The following is a 21,575-nucleotide window of genomic DNA, read 5'->3' as shown; positions in this document are numbered from 1 at the left end:
TCATCCAAATCCAAATCTCAACCTCAATTCTCCTACCAACTTTCCTCTGCTGATTGTCAATAGTGTAGGTATTGCATAAAGCCCACCTCAGCCTTAGTTCTGCCCCAAGGGCCAAAGTCTAAGCCCCGGGAAGTAAGGAGGACCAGGAGTCTGGAAATGAGGCCAGACCTATGGGATTTAAACTTAGATTTTTATGGTGAGTTCGCATTAGTTCAAAATAATCAATTTTGGCTAAAAACCCTCTGACATCCTAAAATCCCCTGTGTTTTGTTTACCTTTGCCAAGGTGTAAACACACACACACACACACACACCCCACAAATACCACTGGAGCTGAAGGTGAACAGAGCAAAGATCAGCCTGCCCTGTAGATTGCCACAGACCAGTTTGTTTTATGTGACTAAGGCAACTGGCCCAATGAGCGATCATTCATTTTCCACACACATTCCCTCCTCTTTTCTCTCCGCCCTCTCCTTCAGTTCAAACATAATGTAAATCGACTGGCACACAATCAATCTGAAGCATAGATTCCTGGATTCACTGATTCTTACTGACCCATCTCTACAGAATGTGGTAAGGTGCTAGGCGCAGGTCAAGACTGGTTCTAGGAGACCAGAAACCCGAGTCTCTGAGTCCTCAAAAACTAAGAACAACTGGGGCACGCTGACGATCCACCGTGAGGCGACGCGAAGGAATGGGAAGGGAGGTGGGACAACCTGAAGTTACAGCAAGATCCCAGGTGGGAGATAATAATAATCGCACTGCAAACGTAGATCAGTAAACGACAGTTTGCCAACAAGGTGTTTTCTCACCAACCACGTCCTGGAGGCGCTGGGACCTGTGGCAGGGAGCCAGAACAAACCCTGCTTTCCCAAGTTTGGCAGATCCGGAAGGAAGCCTCCGAGCGCTACGTGACCTGCACACGGTCCCTGTAAACAGCCCAGAGCCTCGGCCGGGTCCCCGGCCCACGCCCACCCCCCCTCCCTCCGCGGTTCGTCTCGGGCTGCGCCCGGCGCCTAGGGGTGGACTGGAGCCGCAACCCTCGGGGAGCGCGGAGGGCGGTGCCGCGCCGAGGGGCGGACCCCAAACTTTTCTGCTCCTCAAAAGCAGCGGCCAGCGCGGCGGCCTCGCCCCTGTCCCGCCGCCAGCTGCCTCCCGCCTCAGGTCCAGCTCTTGCGCGGCCGCCGCCCGCAGCAATGGCTAAGCCCCTGACAGACCAGGAGAAGAGGCGGCAGATCAGCATCCGCGGCATCGTGGGCGTGGAGAACGTGGCCGAGCTCAAGAAGGGCTTCAACCGACACCTGCACTTCACGCTCGTCAAGGACCGCAATGTGGCCACCCCTCGCGACTACTTCTTCGCGCTGGCTCACACAGTGCGCGACCACTTGGTGGGGCGCTGGATCCGCACGCAGCAGTACTACTATGAGAAGTGCCCCAAGGTAGGGAGGGCGGGCTGGCTGGGGGTCTCCTAGCCTACTCCCCGCCCCGTGGAGGGGGGGTGGGATCTGCAGCCATACCCCCAGCGTGTTTTCCCTGCGCGCCTTGCCCTTGCCCCGGAGTCCGGGGAAGACGTGTCTGAGCTGTGGGTGGACAGACCAGGAAACGTATACCACCACCCCACCGACACCCCCATCGCGTCTCTGCGGCGCTGCCCACCAGCGCCCCACCCGAACCCCGACACTGTCCGACCCTGGGCCCGCTGGGTAAGCAAATGCCTAGGCAATCTCTTGTCCACAAACTTTTTTGGAGCATCTACAGCAAGCATTTGAATTAAGAGGTAACTGGCGCCTCTTGCCCGGGCTGCCAAGAACAATTTATGCCCCTGACTTTCAGCCCTGAATAAAACAGACAAAAGCCCTGCCTTGGCGGGGCTTAGGGTTTAGGGAAGACACACAAATATAGAGTTCCTTCAAATAGTTTTAAGTTCCAGGTTTCTCCAAGAGAATGCGTAACTGTGGTGCGGAGGGAAGGGTAGGGGTCCTGCCCCAGTTCTGATGAGTAGGGCGTGAATCGCTCCTGGACTTCCTCCTAGAGAAATACCCCACGTAAGACCTCCTAGAGAAATATCTGCTACCCGCTGGAGACCTACCCAAGAGCTGCAGGAAAGCTCTTCAGGGGTTTAACTCATCCACTTCGTGGAGGCTGGAATGGAGAGTCCCTTAGCATGCTTTGAGCCCACTCTCTCTTCCTGAGAATCTGGGAAGGGGACAAGAGATGGGTGGGTAGAATTGAGGGTGCGGGGAGGACAGGGTAGAGAGAGGGAGAGATACTATGTGCAGAGTAAGAGTGAGAGACAGCCGCTGACAGCTGTAAGGAGGGTGTGTTTGAGTTCATCTTGGAAGATGAAACTGGAAAAGCTGGTTAGAGTAAATGGGAAAGGGCGAAAGATTGGGATACATCCTGGAGACAATGAGAAAAATATGTAAATATTTATTAGGATCTTTAATATGTAAAAGTATGAAGAAAAAGTGATCCATAATCCCAGTGCCCCAAAACAATAGAAATGTTTAAGAGAGAGAGAGAGAGAGAGAGAGAGAGAGAGAGAGAGAGAGAGATTCTAATAGTAAGAAGTTACAGCTGTAACAACACTTTCAGATAGCCACTGCTCACCCCAGATGCCTGGCCAACCACCCAAATATATCAAAATGCTAACATGTGTTCTTATAAATGTAAATGTATCCTTAGAAAACATTTTGTGTATACATTTATTTACTTTCTTTTCTATTTACACAAAAGGGATGTTACTACATATACCATACTGTCCCTTGCATTAAAATGATTGTTAAAATTTTTAAGCTGAAGAGTGGCATAATGAGCCTTTTTTTTTTCCTCCTATAAAGTCCTGCATATTTCCCCTCCAGAGGCTTATCTGGTATTTTATAGGTTTCCCTGGTTCTTTGGCTAGTTCATTGTGTGGGCTCTCCTTTCCTACTTGAGTGAAAGTATAAGGCAAGTATTCTGATCCACTGAGGGTACAACAGTGAACATGATTCATTCCACAAGTGTTAACAAAGTGCCCATGACAGTCTTGTTTAACTAAACAGATGGCTCCTGCTCTTGTACAATGTAGAGCCAGTATGTGTCCAAGCTTCTTTCCCATCTCCCTTGCTCTTTAGAATCTGTGCTGATGAATCATAAACCTGGATCTCTAAGTTCCTTTTCAAACTCCTTCCTACATTTCCTAAATCTCCTCCTCTCTCTCAAAATCAACATGTTAAAAACTCAAATCATATTCCTCCTAATCCTGCCCTATCCTCTGTGTTTCTAGTTTTAATGGCATTTTCATCTTGACAGTAACCCAGACACTAAAATTTAGCTTTACCTTTGACTTCCTCCTGTATTTACCATTCAATGGGTTACCAAAATCTGTTGATACCTGAAGATTCCCTGGAAATTACCCTCTTACCCACTCTCTTCCATTCTCACTTGCTGGCTAGTTGAGGCCCTGGCTACAGCTCTGTTGCAGTGGACCTCTAAGTGGTGACCTTGATTCCCAGAAGTGCTACAGCTGGCAGCATGGGGCTGGCTATGGCTAGTAGACATATTTTGTTTGGCCAACAAGATGTCTTCACCAGTTTAAATTCAGTGCCTTGGGCCAGAACTCTTGCACACACCAGTTCATTGCCTAGTATGTCACATCATTTTATGTGACCCTCATTTATTTTCTCTGCCTGGTTTCTGCAGGCATTTGAATTTGCAGTCCCACCTACTCCATGCCTTGTAGTTCTGCTAATCTTCCTAAAGTAACACATCTTGCCCTCTGCTCAGTTATCATGGGCTCCCATAGCCAGCCACAATACTTAAGTTTTTAAAACCCTTTCTCCATCAGGGTGAATTTGTTTCTCCCAGCTCATCTTGTGTTACCCCCCAGTGCCTACCTTAATGTTCCACCAAACTCCACTTCTGGGCCTCTGCTCACTCTACGCCCTTTACTTGGAAGCCCTTCCCACCATGTCTATGTTTCGTTCTTGACTTTCCTTCAAGTCTCAGTTTTGTTACCACCTGTTCCACATGTCTTCCCAGAAGTACCAGTTCCTCTGATTAATTCTGGGAATAAAATATAAAAATACAGGGCTGGGGATGTGGCTCAAGTGGTAGCGCGCTGGCCTGGCATGCACGAGGCACTGGGTTCAATTCTCAGTGCCACGTAAAAATAAATAAAGATATTGTATCCACCTAAAAAAAATATTTTAAAATGTATTATAAAATATATATATATATATATATATATATATATACTTACTTCAAAACTCTGGTTATTGTTAGGTCTTCTTTATCTTTGCAAGCCTTTTAAAAATGTTCATTTTTTGTGTACTATACATAAAATATTAGTAATAGTGACACATGCATATATTTTATAAAGTATATTGGAAATGCTCAAATATTTTGCTATTAGGCAATAATAGTTCTTTTTCAAAGTCCTTCCTACACTTCCAAATGCTTTGTAAACATACCTAAATCTCTTTTTTTTATTTTTATTTTTTTTATTGGTTGTTCAAAACATTACAAAACTCTTGACATATCATATTTCATACATTAGATTCAAGTGGGTTATGAACTCCCATTTTTACCCCAAATACAGATTGCAGAATCACATCGGTTACACATCCACATTTTTACATAATGCCATATTAGTAACTGTTGTATTCTGCTACCTTTCCTATCCTCTACTATCCCCCCTCCCCTCCCCTCCCATCTTCTCTCTCTACCCCATCTACTGTAATTCATTTCTCTCCTTGTTTTTTTCCCATTCCCCTCATAACCTCTTATATGTAATTTTGTATAACAATGAGGGTCTCCTTCCATTTCCATGCAATTTCCCTTTTCTCTACCTTTCCCTCCCACCTCATGTCTCTGTTTAATGTTAATCTTTTCCTCCTGCTCTCCCTCCCTTCTCTGTTCTTAGTTGCTCTCATTATATCAAAGAAGACATTTGGCATTTGTTTTTTAGGGATTGGCTAGCTTCACTTAGCATAATCTGCTCTAGTGCCATCCATTTCCCTGCAAATTCCATGATTTTGTCATTTTTTAGTGCTGTGTAATACTCCATTGTGTATAAATGCCACATTTTTTTATCCATTCATCTATTGAAGGGCATCTGGGTTGGTTCCACAGTCTAGCTATTGTGAATTGTGCTGCTATGAACATCCATGTGGCAGTATCCCTGTAGTATGCTTTTTTAAGGTCTTCAGGGAATAGTCGGAGAAGGGCAATAGCTGGGTCAAATGGTGGTTCCATTCCCAGCTTTCCCAGGAATCTCCATACTGCTTTCCAAATTGGCCGTACCAATTTGCAGTCCCACCAGCAATGTACAAGTGTACCCTTTTCCCCACATCCTCGCCAGCACTTGTTGTTGTTTGACTTCATAATGGCTGCCAATCTTACTGGAGTGAGATGGTATCTTAGGGTGGTTTTGATTTGCATTTCTCTGACTGCTAGAGATGGTGAGCATTTTTTCATGTACTTGTTGATTGATTGTATGTCCTCCTCTGAGAAGTGTCTGTTCAGGTCCTTGGCCCATTTGTTGATTGGGTTATTTGTTATCTTATTGTTTAATTTTTTGAGTTCTTTGTATACTCTGGATATTAGGGCTCTATCTGAAGTGTGAGGAATAAAAATTTGTTCCCATGATACCTCTCTTATTGTTTCCTAAATCTCTTTTTTCAAACTCAGAATGTTAAAAACTGATGATGACAGAGATCTATTTTTCAAGGTCATATATATATATATATAAAATATATAAAAAATACATATAATATATGTGTGTGTATTTTTTCCCTCAAATATTAGGTGAGGTTCAGAGGGGGTTCAGAAAAACTATTTTTGAGAATTAGGAAATTATCTAAAATTTCTGTCCTTATAATATCTCTCATGTAAAAAGGGACTCTCATTTACTGTGTTTAAACAACCTCTTTTTTTTTTTTTAAGGAAGACCTAGAAATATCTTAGAATATTCTTAAGATTTTATATATTTTAATATATCTTCAGTCCATGCTAACTTGGAATCATTAAAAAAGGAAGGCAAAGACATTTAATATAAATGTAGCCATTATTCCTGGGGTGATGACCTCACAATTTCAAGTATTACATACATACTGTATATATTAATAAGCTTTTTATAGATAACTTTAAACAAAATGGCAAAATATTGTGGTTATGTTATAGAGATAATGAAAATACATACGGAAGAACCAAAAAAGTCTGTGCTAATATTCCACAAGTGAGCATTGTGGCTTGAGATACAGTTTCCCCTAACAGCCGTAGCATTGTGTGTAAGAACACCAGCCAGAGGTCTGAGTGGGCTCTGCCCGTTTGGCTTCAGTCTGCCCAGGAAAGGTGCCTTTTCCCAGTCCCACAAAGGCATCTGACAGGCTGGTGAGGCCTTAATAACAGCATGAGAGACATTCAAACAACCTGGATAAAAAATGAGGACCGAGTGTTAGAGGCCTCACTAAGGCAGGGATGCTTACTACCCATGTGAAGACAAAAATTCAGTTGTTTCACAAAATGAAAGAGTGAAACTTCTAAACTGATATTTTCAAATAATATTTTATTCATATGTGTATCATTTATTGTTATGGAACATATTTATAATCCTGGACTCTATTGATAATTTTATATATTTTCCGATTGACCAAACACTTTTCTTTTTTGGTTCTTACAGAAATGAGAGAACACCTAAAATTTGAGTTGACTTTATATTGGTGCATTTACAGGTTTTTGTTGTTTTATACCTGATGGAGAAGAACATAACTGATAATGGAGAGTGGAATAAGATATTGTAAAAATGGATAATGAAATCACTCGTGGATTTTTTTTTTCTTTTCCTAATTAGTAAACTATGCTTGTATGTAAAAGGCTTTAGGCATATCTGAACTTTGTACCTCTCACTTTTGACTCTGATATTATTTACCAGGCTTTTACTATGTCAAAAGCAAAACAGCTTCTAAGTCAATAGAGAAATTCCCTATTTCATCAAGAACAAATCTAATAAACCTTAGGTGTTTTTATTCAGAAGGAACTATTCCCAGTTCATAGACTTTCAAGAGCAGTTTTAATTCTAAAATTGTAAAATTTCTTGCAATAACCAGAGAGAAATATTGTCTGGCCATGGAGTCTACGGAGTTGGTCCTTGTACGTCTTGCCAGTCCACCTGACCCTCGCCTTCAAAGGGAGTGCTGAGTCGTGGCAGTCTAACTTCTCTTTGTCTAAAGTGTGCTTTCTTTGTAAGATTCTTGAACAGGACCGGGGAAAACACAAAACATTAAATCCAAGTCGTTGGATGAATGAGCTTGCTTTTTCCCCACTCCCTGGGGATAAAAAATACTGAACACTTTGCTAAAATGGTATAAATGGTTTTCCCAAACCAATGTCAGGAATAATCTTAGGCATCTGATCTGATATGTGTCGCAGCTGTGTTAAAGTAGACCTACCTCCTCTTTTGTTTCTTCTTGGTGACCTAACATTTGACCTTGTGTTTGGATGGTTGGCCTAATAGTGGAAACATGACCTTTCCTTTCTTTATTTTAGAGAGTGTATTACCTCTCCCTGGAATTTTACATGGGCCGGACATTACAGAACACCATGATCAACCTTGGCCTGCAAAATGCCTGTGATGAGGCCATTTACCAGGTACTTTGTTCCCATCTCATTTCTCTCATCCTCTCCCTTTAAATTTCAAGTTCACTTCAAGAACTCTGAAAACATAGCACATATACTATCAAAAGAGGGGATGGTCATTACAAACTATTAGAAACAGACATTACTGGTGATCTCTGTCATAAAAGAAAGGACCAGAAAAAGAAGTTAGCGAACTAGTTATGATGCATGAGAATTTTTTTTTTTGCAATCAGTCTTTGACAGCATTCCTCCAAAAATTACATTTTAGAAATTAGCATCTGAACAAGCCTTTGAAAGTCTCTGCTATGTGAACTGCAAGTTTTACTTTGGTCTTGAGTCCGCTTTTAAGAACTGATCATAGTTTGACAGTTTTCAGTGTATAAAGGCAATTTAGAAAATGATAAGCTTTAAAATCCTTTTGTCTTACTGTTGCTTAATGATATGTAAAATGTCTTTCCTCCCTAAAGGAAAAGTCTGAGGTCTTAGCCCCAATGTACTAATTTGTTTTTATGAATATATTTAACTGTTTGTTTCCTGAGCCTCAGGCTTCAACCAAAAACAGGGTTGTTAACCTTTTCAATGTGGTGGAAATGAAGAATTTATATTCACAAAGTCAATTCTAAATGAGAGACTATTTGAACTCTTCCTTTCCCTTGAGGTGGGATTGTCACACTATGCAACCAGCTGTTTATCACTGAGGGCTTTGTGTGGGTTTAGAGCATTTCCTGTGAAGGAACCATTGCAATTTTCCTCCACTTCCCTTTTCCTTACTTCCCCTAATATTAGCTGAAAATAATATAGCTTTGCTTAAAACAAAAAATTGCATTTTAGAAATTAGCAACTGAACAAGCCTTCGAAAGTCTCTGCTGTGTGAACTGCAAGTTTTACTTTGGTCTTGAGTCCACTTTTTAAGAACTGATCACAATTTGACAGTTGGGGCGGGCACCATGGCACATGACTATAATTCCAGTGGCTTGGGAGGCTGAGACAGGAGGATCACAAATTCAAAGCCAACCTCAGGAACTCAGCAAGGCCCTAAGCAACTCAGGGAGACCATGTCTCTAAATAAAATTTAAAAAGGCTGAGGATGTAACTCATTGATTAAGCACCCCTGGGTTTAATCTCTGGTACCAAAAAATAAAAAATAAAACCAAGTGAAATGAAGTGCTCCTCAGCTTCTTGCTTAAGGTTTAGATCCTACTTTTATTTTTAGAATTTAAAAATCCTGAGTGCTAGCACTTACAGTTGGATTGCACAAGGATCCTAGTAGGCTCTGGTTACTAGGGATTAAATTCAAAATAGTGAAATGAAGCAAAATCATGCTTAACTCTTATAAGATTTAATGGTCAAGGTTTACATGAGAAAGCTCTTTGTGATATAAGAGTAGAGATCATGAAAACTGGAGCATTGTCTTCAAGCAGAGTTACATCTCAGGCCTGTATTCCCAATAAGTAAATTAGTTTTCCATCTTAAAAAATATTCAATTTCGTGATTGAATGACATTCAGAAAAGAACATCCTCATTTCACAACAGGCCATCCTTTAGCCAAGTTTGGGTTAGATTATCATCTAGTCAGCATAGAATGGGTCTTGCAACTTATCTGGCTATCAATTTCCTCATTGTAAAATTAGCAACCCACAGTGACCTAAAGGCTGCAGAACTCTGACAGGAGCCCACAGTGGTGCTAATAGACTCTGCCTGTGTGACTCCTCACACTTAGGGGCAGGAAGCCCATGGACAACCAGTTACCTTCATTCCAAGTTCACAGATGCTCCTTGACTTCCAGTAGCTTCTTATCTACTCCAGCAAGAAGTAGAAGATTTTATCTCCATCCACCTGGACTGCGGGACTGAGGCTTTCCTGGGAGCTGTCGGGCCTCCAGTCATCTCATTGCAGTGACTCACTGATTTGGGTTAACAGTTTTTGACCCTACTGAGTAAATATACTGTGGTCATGGGAAGATGATCTTCAGTCCATACTGAAAAGTCTTACCTTGCACCTTTTGCTCATGTTCAAATTCCTACAGTCCAGCAAATGTCAGCTTGGTACTGGACTATTTCTGAGGTTTTAACCCTACCCCATACACACACACACACACACACACACGCATATAATAATAATAATAATAGTTAACATTTATTGAGAAATATCTGTCCAGGAATATGTTTTGCATAATCTCTTAATTCTCAACAACTCTAAATGTGGCATATATTTTTTTATCACCCACCTTATTAAAATAAGAGAGTGCAATGCATAAAAAGATTTAGTAACTTACCCAGGGTCACCAGTAAGGAAGTAGCAGAGTCTGTGACGGTCATTTAGAGTCCATGATGTTGCTGTACCATATCGTACCATTGGCATTTGCAGTTGCCAGTGTCTGCAGTGGGCATCTGATGCCAGAATGAGCTGTGAGGGAAATGAAACTGGTTCAAGTACACAAATACACCTGGGTACCTGACCCAAATGGCCTATATTTGTATCCACATCCGGTATTATTTTCCTTTCATTGTCAGCTTGGATTGGATATGGAGGAGTTAGAAGAGATTGAAGAAGATGCTGGACTTGGCAATGGTGGTCTTGGGAGGCTTGCTGGTAAGTGACACTGGGAATGTATCATCTTGTCTGGCCAATTGATGTTTCCTCAGATGCCATGCACAACCACACTTAAAAGCAGCAGACAGGCTTCCTAGAAGTGCAAAGTATGCTCTATCGTAAATGAATTTGTTCTTGAGTTTTCACTGTGGCTGAATTGAATCCAGACAATTTCCAGCAGAGAAAGGAAGTTGAACAAAACAGACATTGCTCAAAACCTGTGAGGTGTTGCTTAAAACCCCACAGTTAACCAGATCCTCCCTGTGCACTTAAGTGTTTCCAAACTGTCTCTTTTATTTCACTGCTGTCCACTGCTGTGTTCACAGCAGCTCAACTCACATATTTGTGTGGTATGACCTGAGTTGTAAGGGCATTACTAGGCTTCCTGGGCTGTAGGAAGACCAGCAGTGCCAATGGAAAGTGCATTTAACAATGAGAACTTAAATGACTTCGCTTTTTCAGCTGACTGGTAAGGTCAACGAGTGAAGCAGCAAATGAGGCTGAGTAATTCTCATTACGTGATCTCATCTCTTACCTGACTGGAAAGGTTGGGACCCCATTGTGGTCAGGCTCTAAGGAGGAACTGGTCAGGACCCAGAAAAAGCCATATAGCCATAACCCAGAGAGAGAAGAAATGGAGTAGAGCCAGGCCACATGGGCACAGGGGCTGGACATGTTAAAATAACTTGAAGGCCTCAGTCATTGGCATTCATGGATCTCTGTTTTAGAGTTGACCTATGAACCTGTTTGATTTACATCTTTCTGTTTGTTTTACAGCTTTCAATGCTCTTTTCAGTTTTTAATTCCTATTGTACATTTCCTCATTCTCTGCATCAGTTCAAATTCCTGAGAGGGACAATCTGGTTAGTGAAACCCCTGAGTTTGCACCCAACCACAAGATAAATCCCTATTCTGCCTGATGATTGGCTATTCTGGTTCAGATGCTGTGTCATTAGTTAATAGAAAACCTAGCAAAAAAAAAAATTATCCAACCAACAAGGCAGTGTGTTATCACAGAACAGGAACTGCAGAGGTTGAGCTATTTGAAGAAGGGTTTATTTAACATCACGATTATGTCAGGACTCTAGGTCTCTGTGGTTCTTTTACACTACCCTCTAAATCCCCACCCAACCCCCACCATGAAGCAAAAGATGGTGGCAGCAAGGAAAATCTTTCATAGTAGTTCCCTGCACCTTGTTAGTAACACTCAGTGGATTGAGTGTCAATGTATGCCCAAGCCAATGCCAGTCACTGATGAAGAAAATAAAATTACTAGGCCAATTAATCAAGGTTCATTTCCTAGTCCAGACTTCTTAGAACACATGGTCATATATATCCCAACAACAGTGAAATTCAGTAAGAAAGAGTCCTCCACAAAGGTCTAGTTAGTAGTCAGGACATGGGTCACGTATAGGTTATACTCCCCTGGAGCTATCTTTTTAAGCAGGGGGACAATAGAAACAGCTTCCCTTAGAAAGGACAGTGTAGGTAACAATAATCTATATATCTCAAGTAGGTAGCTTCCTTATCTGTTCTCAAACAAAATACCAGCATATACACAGTGGTTATTTCTAGATGGTAAGGTAATAGGTGATATTTATTTTCCTCTTTATAAATTTTTATATTTTCTAACTTTTCTATGGTGTTATTTTTATAATTAGAAAAAAAATGTTATTTTAAAAAATCAATACCCATTGTACAGCAGTCTCTGTGGTTTAAAATATAAAAGTGGTTTCTCATAGAAAACTGTTCTGAGGCTGTCTGTTTTGGGGAGAAAGCCTTGAAATTTACACTAAGCTTACTCTTTCCTTTGTGGTACTCTCTAACTTAGCCTGCTTCTTGGACTCCCTGGCAACCTTGGGACTTGCGGCCTATGGATATGGCATCCGATATGAATATGGAATCTTCAACCAGAAGATCCGAGATGGGTGGCAGGTATGGGAACAATTATTTTAAATGTTATTATTGAAGTACTTCATGACTTCTTTTTTTTTAATTTATTTTTTTTATTGGTTGTTCAAAACATTATAAAGCTCTTGACATATCATATTTCATACATTAGGTTCAAGTGGGTTATGAACTCCCAATTTTACCCCAAATACAGATTGCAGAATCACATCGGTTACACATCCACATTTATACATAATGCCCTATTAGTAACTGTTGTATTCTGCTACCTTTCCTATCCTCTACTATCCCCCCTCCCTCCCCTCCCATCTTCTCTCTCTACCCCATCCACTCTCCTTGTTTATTTTCCCATTCCCCTCACAACCTCTTATATGTAATTTTGCATAACAATGAGGGTCTCCCTCCATTACCATGCAATTTCCCTTTTCTCTCCCTTTCCATCCCACCTCATGTATCTGTTTAATGTTAATCTCTTCTTCCTGCTCTTCCTCCCTGCTCTGTTCTTAGTTGCTCTCATTATATCAAAGAAGACATTTGGTATTTGTTTTTTAGGGATTGGCTAGCTTCACTAAGCATAATCTGCTCTAGTGCCATCCATTTCCCTGCAAATTCTATGATTTTGTCATTTTTTAGTGCTGCGTAATACTCCAACTTCATGACTTCTTGTGCTCTGGATATTTTATACTTTATAAAGCTTTACTAATTTCTCTGGCATTTTTGACAGCAATGAATACAGTCATTCTTCCCCTTTAGTATATAAGTTCCCTGAAAGTAGAGAGCTGTGGGTGTCACTCACCATCAGATCCACAGCACCTAGCACAGGGCCTGCTCTTACTCACTGACTCCATCACAGCCCTTAATCTCTTTGATTCTTAATTATCATCTATAAATTGAGAATAATAATAGTTCATCCATCTCAGAGTTATTGTGATGATTAAGAAAAATAACCTGAAAGAATCACTTAATGAGTGCCTACCCATAGTGACAGATCCTCAAATTGGAGTTATTTTTATCATTCTTGAGGGCAGGTTGGAGCTTTGGTGTTTGCTACATTGACATTGAGAGTGGGTTCTCAGAAGGGAGTTCTGAAAATATTTATCACTGACTGCCTGAATGTGGACCACCTACAGCTTATGACATTCCACTCTGCAGCTTGCTTGACTACAAATCTCCTCTAGTTTTTGCATGTTTATTTGCTTATGGTACTGAGGATTGAACTCAAGGCCTTCTGCTTGCTAGGCAAATGCTCTACCACTGAGCTACATCCCCAGCCTCCCAGTAACCCTTGATGGTAAGAAATATATTTCCATCTTGTAGGAGAGAAAACTTAGTCTCTAAAGAAGTGAAGTTACCCCAGATCATCAGCTGGAAAATATGCATATGTATTCCCAGATTTCCTGGTCCACATTCAGTATTATTGTCTATCTTCAGAGGTTTGCCCTCCTTAACACACCTTTTTTATAAGATAAAAAGCTAAATGTCTTGATTTTTTTAATAAGATGAAATCAGACAACCTTATTAACTGTTGCATCAAATAAATCTGGCACATATTATTTTGTATAATGTTACATAGAAATGTGCACAAGTCCATCCAGATGACTTTAGTTTTACTTTTGTATAACCAAGCCAGGTTCTCAGGTATTTGTTTCTTTTCTCTTTGTTAGCTCTTTGCATCTACAATCAGCCCCACTGTGGATAATTTTCCCTGATACTAAACGTGATTTTTTACTTTCTCTTCTTATCTTCATCTCATACATGCACACCATTGACAAAAATGTCTGGATTGTATTTCCAAAAGGACTGAGCTCTGAGCATCCCCATACTTGCAAGACTGAGTCCAATGGCAGAGTGCTGAGGGATTGGATAGGGGGACCAAGGCTGTTAACAAAAGCCAGAAGAAAAAAAGTGTCACCACTTTCCTCAGTCCCCTTCCCTAGTATCTGGATACTTTCTGGGTTGAGGAAGAAAGGAACTAAAAGATTCAGCCTGAAGACAGAATGAAAAAATACTCAGAAGGAGAATAATTAGAACATATTATAAAAGACATATTGTAAACAGAATTCCAAGTTTTGCTAAGGACCAGGGTTGTATATCTTCAGTAACCTCTAAATAAATCTTAAAAACTGGGAGCCAACATGGTATAGAAGAAAAGGTTGGGCCCCAATTTCTAATTCGAGACCTAATTCTGACTCATTACCTTTATAAGTCATGCTGCCTCCTTTATGTTACCTAACTTCTGTAAGCCTCAGTTTTTTTATCTGCAAAATGGAGATACCAACTTCATAGAATTAGTATAAAAATATATAGAATGTCTGGCACACAAACAAGCACTCAATAAAATGTTAATTCTGTCTAAGAAAAGGAGGATGATTTAATAAATTGTGGTATTCCACAAAATATTAATATAGCCCTTTCGGGGCATAGTGGCATACACCTGAAATCCCAGCAGCTCGGGAGACTGAGGCAGGGGAATCATGAGTTCAAAGCTAGCCTCAGCAAAACCAAGGTGCTATGGGGCAGGAGGTAAGAAAGATGGTGGAATGAAACTGACATCATTACTCAGCAAATAGATTTCAAAATTCTCCCTCACCTCCTGCAGGTGTATTTTCCTGCCAAATTTTATGAAACGTCTGTCATTATTAATCACCCTCCCTTTTAAATGGTCTTTATTTTGGGAAACCATCCCCTTTGCTACAGAACAAGGAAATGCATTTTCCAGTATCCTTAGAGAAAGTGGAGAGAAAGACCAAATAGCTTTTGCTAATCCAAATATTCCAAACCTAGCCTCACTAGTCATCACCACATCTTTAATTCTGACTTGAAATTCAATCCGGATATAATTTTTTAAGTGAAAATATAAATATATCACTCCATTAAAACACACACACACACACACACACACACACATTTCCATTAAAAACAAAAAAATCTGCCCCAAAAGCTGCTGCCTCTTCAAGAGCATGGTCACACCCACTTACAGGAACCCTGCAGTGGCAGATACACAGTAGGCTGAGCTGGAAGGTCTGTGAAGGGTGATAGACTTTTAATTTTTAAGTCTCTTCAAAGAAGATTTGCTGGGGGAACAAAACTGTTCATTGTGAACCCTCCTGAGGAAAAGAGTTGCACTGATAAAATTCTGGACTTACCAAGAATTCTAATGGGGATCACTGGAACCTTACTAGAAATAGTCTTCAGTAAAAAATAACTGGCCACTGGGAGGTGGGGTGGGAGAAGGTGAACCTCACATAAAAGTTAGCAGTCACACCACAGTTCCCAGTGGAAGGGTGCTCACTGTGTGTGTCTCAGGGTTGAGTCACAGTGTCTGTGAACCCCTCTCTTCTTAGAACCCCGCGCCAAGCCAGTTCCAGTCAGTTACACACGGTTCAGTTTACCCAGCAAGCTTCCAGTTATCATTGTGGAATTCTTGGAGTTCCCCAGAAATATTCTCAATATTCTTATTTATATATCTTACTACAATTATTAACACATACTAATTGTACAGATTAATGGGTCTCACTGTGCTATTTCTACGAAGGTGTACATAGTGCACTAATCACATCCATCTTTCCTTCTTCTACCTTTTCCTGTCTCGTCTTTCCCCCTTCCTCCAACCTCCTTCCCAATCCCTAGCAATTCCTCTTCTACTGTCTTTTCTTTTTCTTTTATATTTTCATATATGAGAGAACACATACAACACTTGACTTTCTGTGTCTGGCTTATTTCACTTAACATGATGATCTCCAGTTCCATCCACTTTCCTGCAAATAATAGTATCCCACTCTTGTTTATGGTTGAATAATACTCCACTGTGAATATGTAACCCATTTTCTTCATCCATTCATCTGCTGATGGGCAGCTAGGCTGCTTCCATAGCTTAGCTATAGTGAAGACCACCACAACATATTATCACAAAGCTAGGTTTATTAACTCTCCTGGTTTGTCCACAATTTCTCCATGTATTCCGTATCACAGAGTTGAGGGGGAAAGCATTTCTTAAAATTCAGTAACAGACAGAGCCCCCTGAGCTGACCTCTGCTTCACTGCTTGCTGGGATACAGATTCTACTGAGTAACTCCTCTAGGGAGACCCACGACGAGCTGCTGCCTCCACCCAGCATGACTCTCCCACTCCAGAGAGCACATTTGCTTTGGGTCAGCCCTGCAGAGCCCCTGAAGGGAACAGATCAACCCACTTGGCTGTGAATGACACTCTCCTACCACCTCGCCCCTATTTTGACTCAGTACTTGTACATTCAGGATCACTGGCTCTCTGGAAATCTAAATTCACAGAGGGCTTTGTTAATCCACTAGAAGAAAGCAAGGTAAAGTGAAGGTCTATCCTCATCCCATGGCTTCTGTGGATTTAGTAGAGGGAACAGGCAGCAGTTTTGTCTTTCTCCTCGTTCTGCTGAGATGAACTTGTGCTTATAAAATACCAGTTTTTCAATCTACCTTAAAAACAAGCCTTGTAAAAGTGAGGTTATTACTCACTAATCCTTTACCAAATCATCAAGAGACTCAGAATAAAGATCAGCAAGCAAATGGGGCTTCCTACAAACTTGTTAGCTCCGAAAAATTAAAACCAGCCATAAACTGGGAGGGGAAAAAGTAAGCCAATATTTAGTGGCATTAAGACTTGATCAACTGACTAGTCCTTGGTCACATACCAGTGTGCCCTTGCTGGGTGTGATGGCACACACCTGTAATCCCAGTGACTCAGGAAACTGAGGCAGGAGGATCACAAGTTCAATTTCTTACTACAATTATTAACACATACTAATTATACAGATTAATGGGTCTCATTGTGCTATTTCTACAAAGGTGTTCATAGTGCAATGATCCCATCCATCTCTTCTTCTTAGGGAGAGGGTGGGTCCTGTCAAAGAGGATAAGTACAGTATGTCCTTCTGCCCTCCAGTTTTATTTTATTTTCTTGGACAACTAAGAAAGACCCTGTCTCAAAATAAAAATAGAAGGGGCTGGGGATGTGGCTTAGCAGCAGAGCACCAGTGGATGCAACCCCTGCATTAGAGGGGAAAAAAGTGTTTCCTCAAAGAGCAAATATAGCTGGGACTTCACAGGAACTGCAGGGGAGTGGGCCCAGCAGGGGTCGTGCAGAGCCAGCCTCTGCACAGCCTGTGATCCTGCTGCCTTTCTCAGCAGAAGAGGTGGTGTCAGTTCTCCCACACACAGGACTTGGCAGAGGAAAACCTGCTGTTTCGTCTTCCTCCTGCCTCCCACAGTCCCTTCAGGAGCTTTCCACAGCAGCCCTGAGTGCTGAAATGAGGTAAATGGGCTACTTTCTATTCCGTGACAGGAAGCAGTGTTCACACTGACCAGTATTTTATAACCCCAACCCCTTACCCAAGTGCAGCATAAAGGATTTTGCAAGCCAAGATGTTTCCCTACTTTGTTGATATTGTCATCTGCTTATTGGAGAGTTTCTAACTAATGGACTGGACAAGCTTCTTGTCCAGTCCATTAGTTAGAAAACTTTGTTAAAATTTTATTTTTTTTTTGTTTGTTCTCTTTAGCACTGGGATAATGGAGTTTAGTTTTGGATTCTGTAGCACAGAATTAATTAGCTTTGTAGCACCTTGTAGCTCTCCAGGCTGCTCTTTGGGTGGACTAGGGACCAGCAGCATCAGGAGCTTGTTAAAATATTGGATTTCAGACCCCCTCTCAGACCTGCTGAGAATCTGCATTCTAACAAGATGTGATTTGACAGTTTGTCCAAATCTACCTCCAGCCTTTCTGGGCTTTTTTTTCCTTCTATCCTTAGCTGCGTCCAGCAGGTTTCAAACTCCCAGCTCTTCTACCTGAAGATGTTGTCTGTGAGTTCCCTTTCTGTGCGTCATCATTTCTTGATATAAAGTCATGAACTATGTTTCAAAAAAGTGAATGTGTATTTACTTGCCTGGCTCTTGACATTAATGTTTTGCCTCATATCCCGAAAGACAGTAGCTATGTTTATTTCTCTCTCTACACTGTGACTGGTCAGGCTTCACATGGAGGGATCATGGGGTATCCAGCATTGTGTCATAATTTCCTAAGTAATATCTTTTAAAACAAAGATGAGTGGTCTAAGAGGTGACAGTGAGGAATCAAATAGGTAAAATGACCATATTTGGAATTGTTATAGGGCAAGGGCCTGCCACAGAGTTGTGGCAGCCAGAGCAGTCCTTTCTCATTGGTCTTTGCAATCATGCCAAAAAGATTTTAGACATGTCACTCAGAGAAGCAGGCATGAGCTTATTAGAAGAGATAGAAGAGGGAAAAGGGGACACTCTCAAGGGAGAAGGTGGGTCCTGTCAAAGAGGATAAGTACAGTATGCCCTTCTGCCCTCCAGTTTTATTGGGGGTCCCAGGGAAGTTTCCAGAGAGTCCCACAGAACCATCTCCTGATTTTTGACTGACAGCAAAATGATATCAGACTTACAAGACCCCACTGTGCATGACAATTCTAGGTCACTTTGACCCATGATGACTTGTTCTAAATGAACTTGTTCTTATATAGTTTATGGTTGGGGGGGAGGGGGCGTATCTTTATCTCTCTGAATTCTGGAACCTGATCTGTAGTCCCCCACTCCAGGGTAACTTATGTTCTTCTTATCAGCATTTCAGGCCTGCACTTCTCCTGCAGATAACTGGTTGTTTGCTAAGGAATGTAGCATATCCTACTGACTTAAGCTAGGCAGGCAGGGCTCCAGGTAAATTGCCACCTTTTGTTTTTTTAAAGCATGTCAGAATCAGCACAGAGGACCCAGTTTATAGAACTATTCCCCTTAACCTCATGCTCCTGTCACTCATATCTGTTATCTATCAGCATGATCTTATTGGCAATTACCTCTTTCTTGCCAGAACACAATTCCATTTTTTAATATATTTGTACTATTTCGTAAGTTTCATTTACACAGTTTACCTTAAAACTGTATCTCTCCAAATGCATGTGTGTGTTGTGTGCATGTGTATGTGTTTGATGTTATTATTGTTCTTGCTTTGGTATGTTTGTTTGTTACAAGCCAAAATTTGTTCACTACCCAGGATACTCTAAATAAAAACTATAGTTTAAAATTTTTATAAGAAATATTTTGTTATGTATTAGCATAAATACTTGGGGAAATGTTGTGATTGTCAATAAAATAAATTTTTACCTCTTAGTATATAACATTTTCAAAATGAACCTTAACATGTATCATTTAAAAAAATCACATAAGGATTAAGGTAAAAAAAAACTCCATGAAATATAATGGTTTCTGTTTTAAAAATACTTTATTTTAAAAATAAAACATTTTGTTCTTTAAGTAGCATTTCCTAATTCTGTATATTCTAAACTTGAGAATCTTGCAGGACCCATCAGGTTCATATATCCAAAGGTAAACATCCCTAGAGGTCTTCTCTGTTTAGTTCAAACTGGACAGTTGGCTCCACAGATATTTAGACAGAAGCTCTAGAGCACACAGACCTGAAGTCAATCTTAGCTCTACCATTTAGTCTCTGTGTGACCTCCAGCAATTATTTTCCTCATCCTTTAAAGGGGCGATCCGTAGTTCCCTCCTTTGGGGTTGCTGTGAGGTTTAAATGCAATAATACATATGAAACATTTAGAGTAGTACTAGCAAGTATTGTTGTTTTGTGATATAAGACAAAAATGAATTGAGAGTGATAAATCCAAAATCTCTCCAAAACAATATTCTTTAGTCCTTTCAGCTGGAGACATTTTTATTGTGAAATAATTGAAGGACTGGGTCCATATCTCTTGAAAAATAAATTCTAAGCAGTTTCTTTTTTGCAGATAGAAGAGGCAGATGATTGGCTCAGGCATGGAAACCCTTGGGAGAAGGCCCGCCCTGAATTCATGCTGCCTGTACACTTCTATGGAAAAGTAGAGACCACCCCAACTGGGACCAAGTGGATTGACACTCAGGTATTCTGGCCTCCTCGCTATGAACATTTTGTGTAAGGTAGAGTGGTAAGAAGTACCCACTGTAATATGCATGTGACATTGAGAGGAGTATGTTTTGTATTGAATGATAGAATGCATTTTTATAAATAAATCTGTTATTTCTCTTAGTGTTATCCATTCATTTTGGAGACAAGGGAAGTGACACCAAGAGAGAAGAAACTTTTCCAAGGTCAATTGATTTAGCAGGGTCATTTTGCAATCAGCTTTATCAGAAATCAGTCAGTTCTGTAATATCCATCCTGTTTAGTGCTCCAGTTTTATATGAAGTAGTTGTTGAGGCCAAAGAGGAATAAATTTATTCCTCACCCCACTGCCACATATACATTTACTTACAATTTCTCCAAGATAAATATTTTAACACTTCAGGGTTTATTCGAAAGATTATCAAAGTTCTTATTCATTGAAAAGTCAGAAAAACAATGCAAACTATGAAAGTGTACTGTGTTATTCTGTGACAGATCACTTCTAGAAAAGTAATGCTGGTATCAATTCAAGTGCATTTACTTGCTGGGCAAGCACTTTTCCTGTCACTAGATTTGACTATTGCACTATCACTGAACAATGGCACCCCCAGTGGTGGTTTGTGCTTTGTCATCTTCATACTTGCTGATGTAACCCCTATTAAGTACTGGACAGCCCCACCTAATCAATGGAGCACCACTTGAAATATTTGTTTAATAAGAAATGGTCTCAGGGGCTGGGGATATAGCTCATTTGGTAGAGTGCTTGCCTCGAATGCATAAGGTCTGGGTTCAATCCCCAGCACCGCAAAAAAAAAAAAAAAAAAGAAAGAAAGAAAAAAAGTCTCAGGCTGAAAAGATCAACCACTGATCATTCTTCAAATACTTGAAGAAAATGGTAATGACCAACTAAATGGTGCTCTTATATATGAAAACTGGAAGTCAAAATCAATATTGTAATGCTAAATTTGGTTGATTTATGAATTATTTTTATGAGTAAATGCTTTATTTTACCTTAAAAGAGCCAAGATCATATTATATAGCTGATTTTTTTTAAATTATGATTTATTTTACTAATTCTTATAGAGCTGTTTGCAATTCAGAAAAATAAGACTTTTTTTAAAAAAGGTTTCTTGTCTGAATATGAATTTATTTAGCATGTAAGATGACACATTAAGAGCTATAATAAAAAGTATAATGGTATAGGTAATAAACTAATACTATTATTTGAAGGTAAGGTCCTATTTTGTTTTGTTTTTTTCATTTCAGCTAAATAATAGACCAAAATCTAAGTTGCAATTGAATATATATATATATATATATATATATATATATATATATATATAGAAGAGAGCTACAAACAAATCAGTAATTAATCCACTTAAAGATTTCACAAATGTTTCTAATATGAAACTGTAATTGTGTTATGGAATTTGGTGCCTAAAACTTCACCAGTGGCTTTTATCAAAATGTATGGCTCACACACCAATCATGGAAGCATTCTATTTACACTATCAGTTCCACTGCGAGA

The 21,575-nt window shown here is 40.3% G+C and overlaps 1 protein-coding gene and 1 non-coding gene across 2 annotated transcripts in view; one reads left to right on the top strand and one right to left on the bottom strand.

Annotated features, from left to right (window-relative positions):
- Positions 1 to 1,109: 1,109 nt before the first annotated feature.
- Pygl (glycogen phosphorylase L) overlaps positions 1,110 to 21,575 on the top strand; it is a 37,351-nt gene continuing 16,885 nt past the window's right edge. Inside the window, exons 1-5 of the mRNA XM_046461084.2 lie at positions 1,110 to 1,438; positions 7,530 to 7,631; positions 10,133 to 10,211; positions 12,043 to 12,146; positions 19,914 to 20,045. Coding sequence (XP_046317040.1) covers positions 1,196 to 1,438; positions 7,530 to 7,631; positions 10,133 to 10,211; positions 12,043 to 12,146; positions 19,914 to 20,045 — 660 coding nt within the window. The 5' untranslated portion in view covers positions 1,110 to 1,195. The remainder of the gene's footprint in view (positions 1,439 to 7,529; positions 7,632 to 10,132; positions 10,212 to 12,042; positions 12,147 to 19,913; positions 20,046 to 21,575) is intronic.
- Trnaa-agc (transfer RNA alanine (anticodon AGC)) lies at positions 13,314 to 13,391 on the bottom strand. The gene has a single exon. It is a non-coding gene; the product is annotated as a tRNA-Ala (tRNA).

The sequence above is a fragment of the Marmota monax genome, unplaced genomic scaffold (genome assembly GCF_021218885.2).
Source record: "Marmota monax isolate L192 unplaced genomic scaffold, Marmota_monax_Labrador192_F-V1.1 WCK01_AAM20220418_F8-fsc00001, whole genome shotgun sequence".
Classification (NCBI taxonomy): Eukaryota; Metazoa; Chordata; class Mammalia; order Rodentia; family Sciuridae; genus Marmota; species Marmota monax.
Note: the sequence above shows the minus strand (reverse complement) of the source record. Positions and strands in the feature narration are given on the sequence as shown.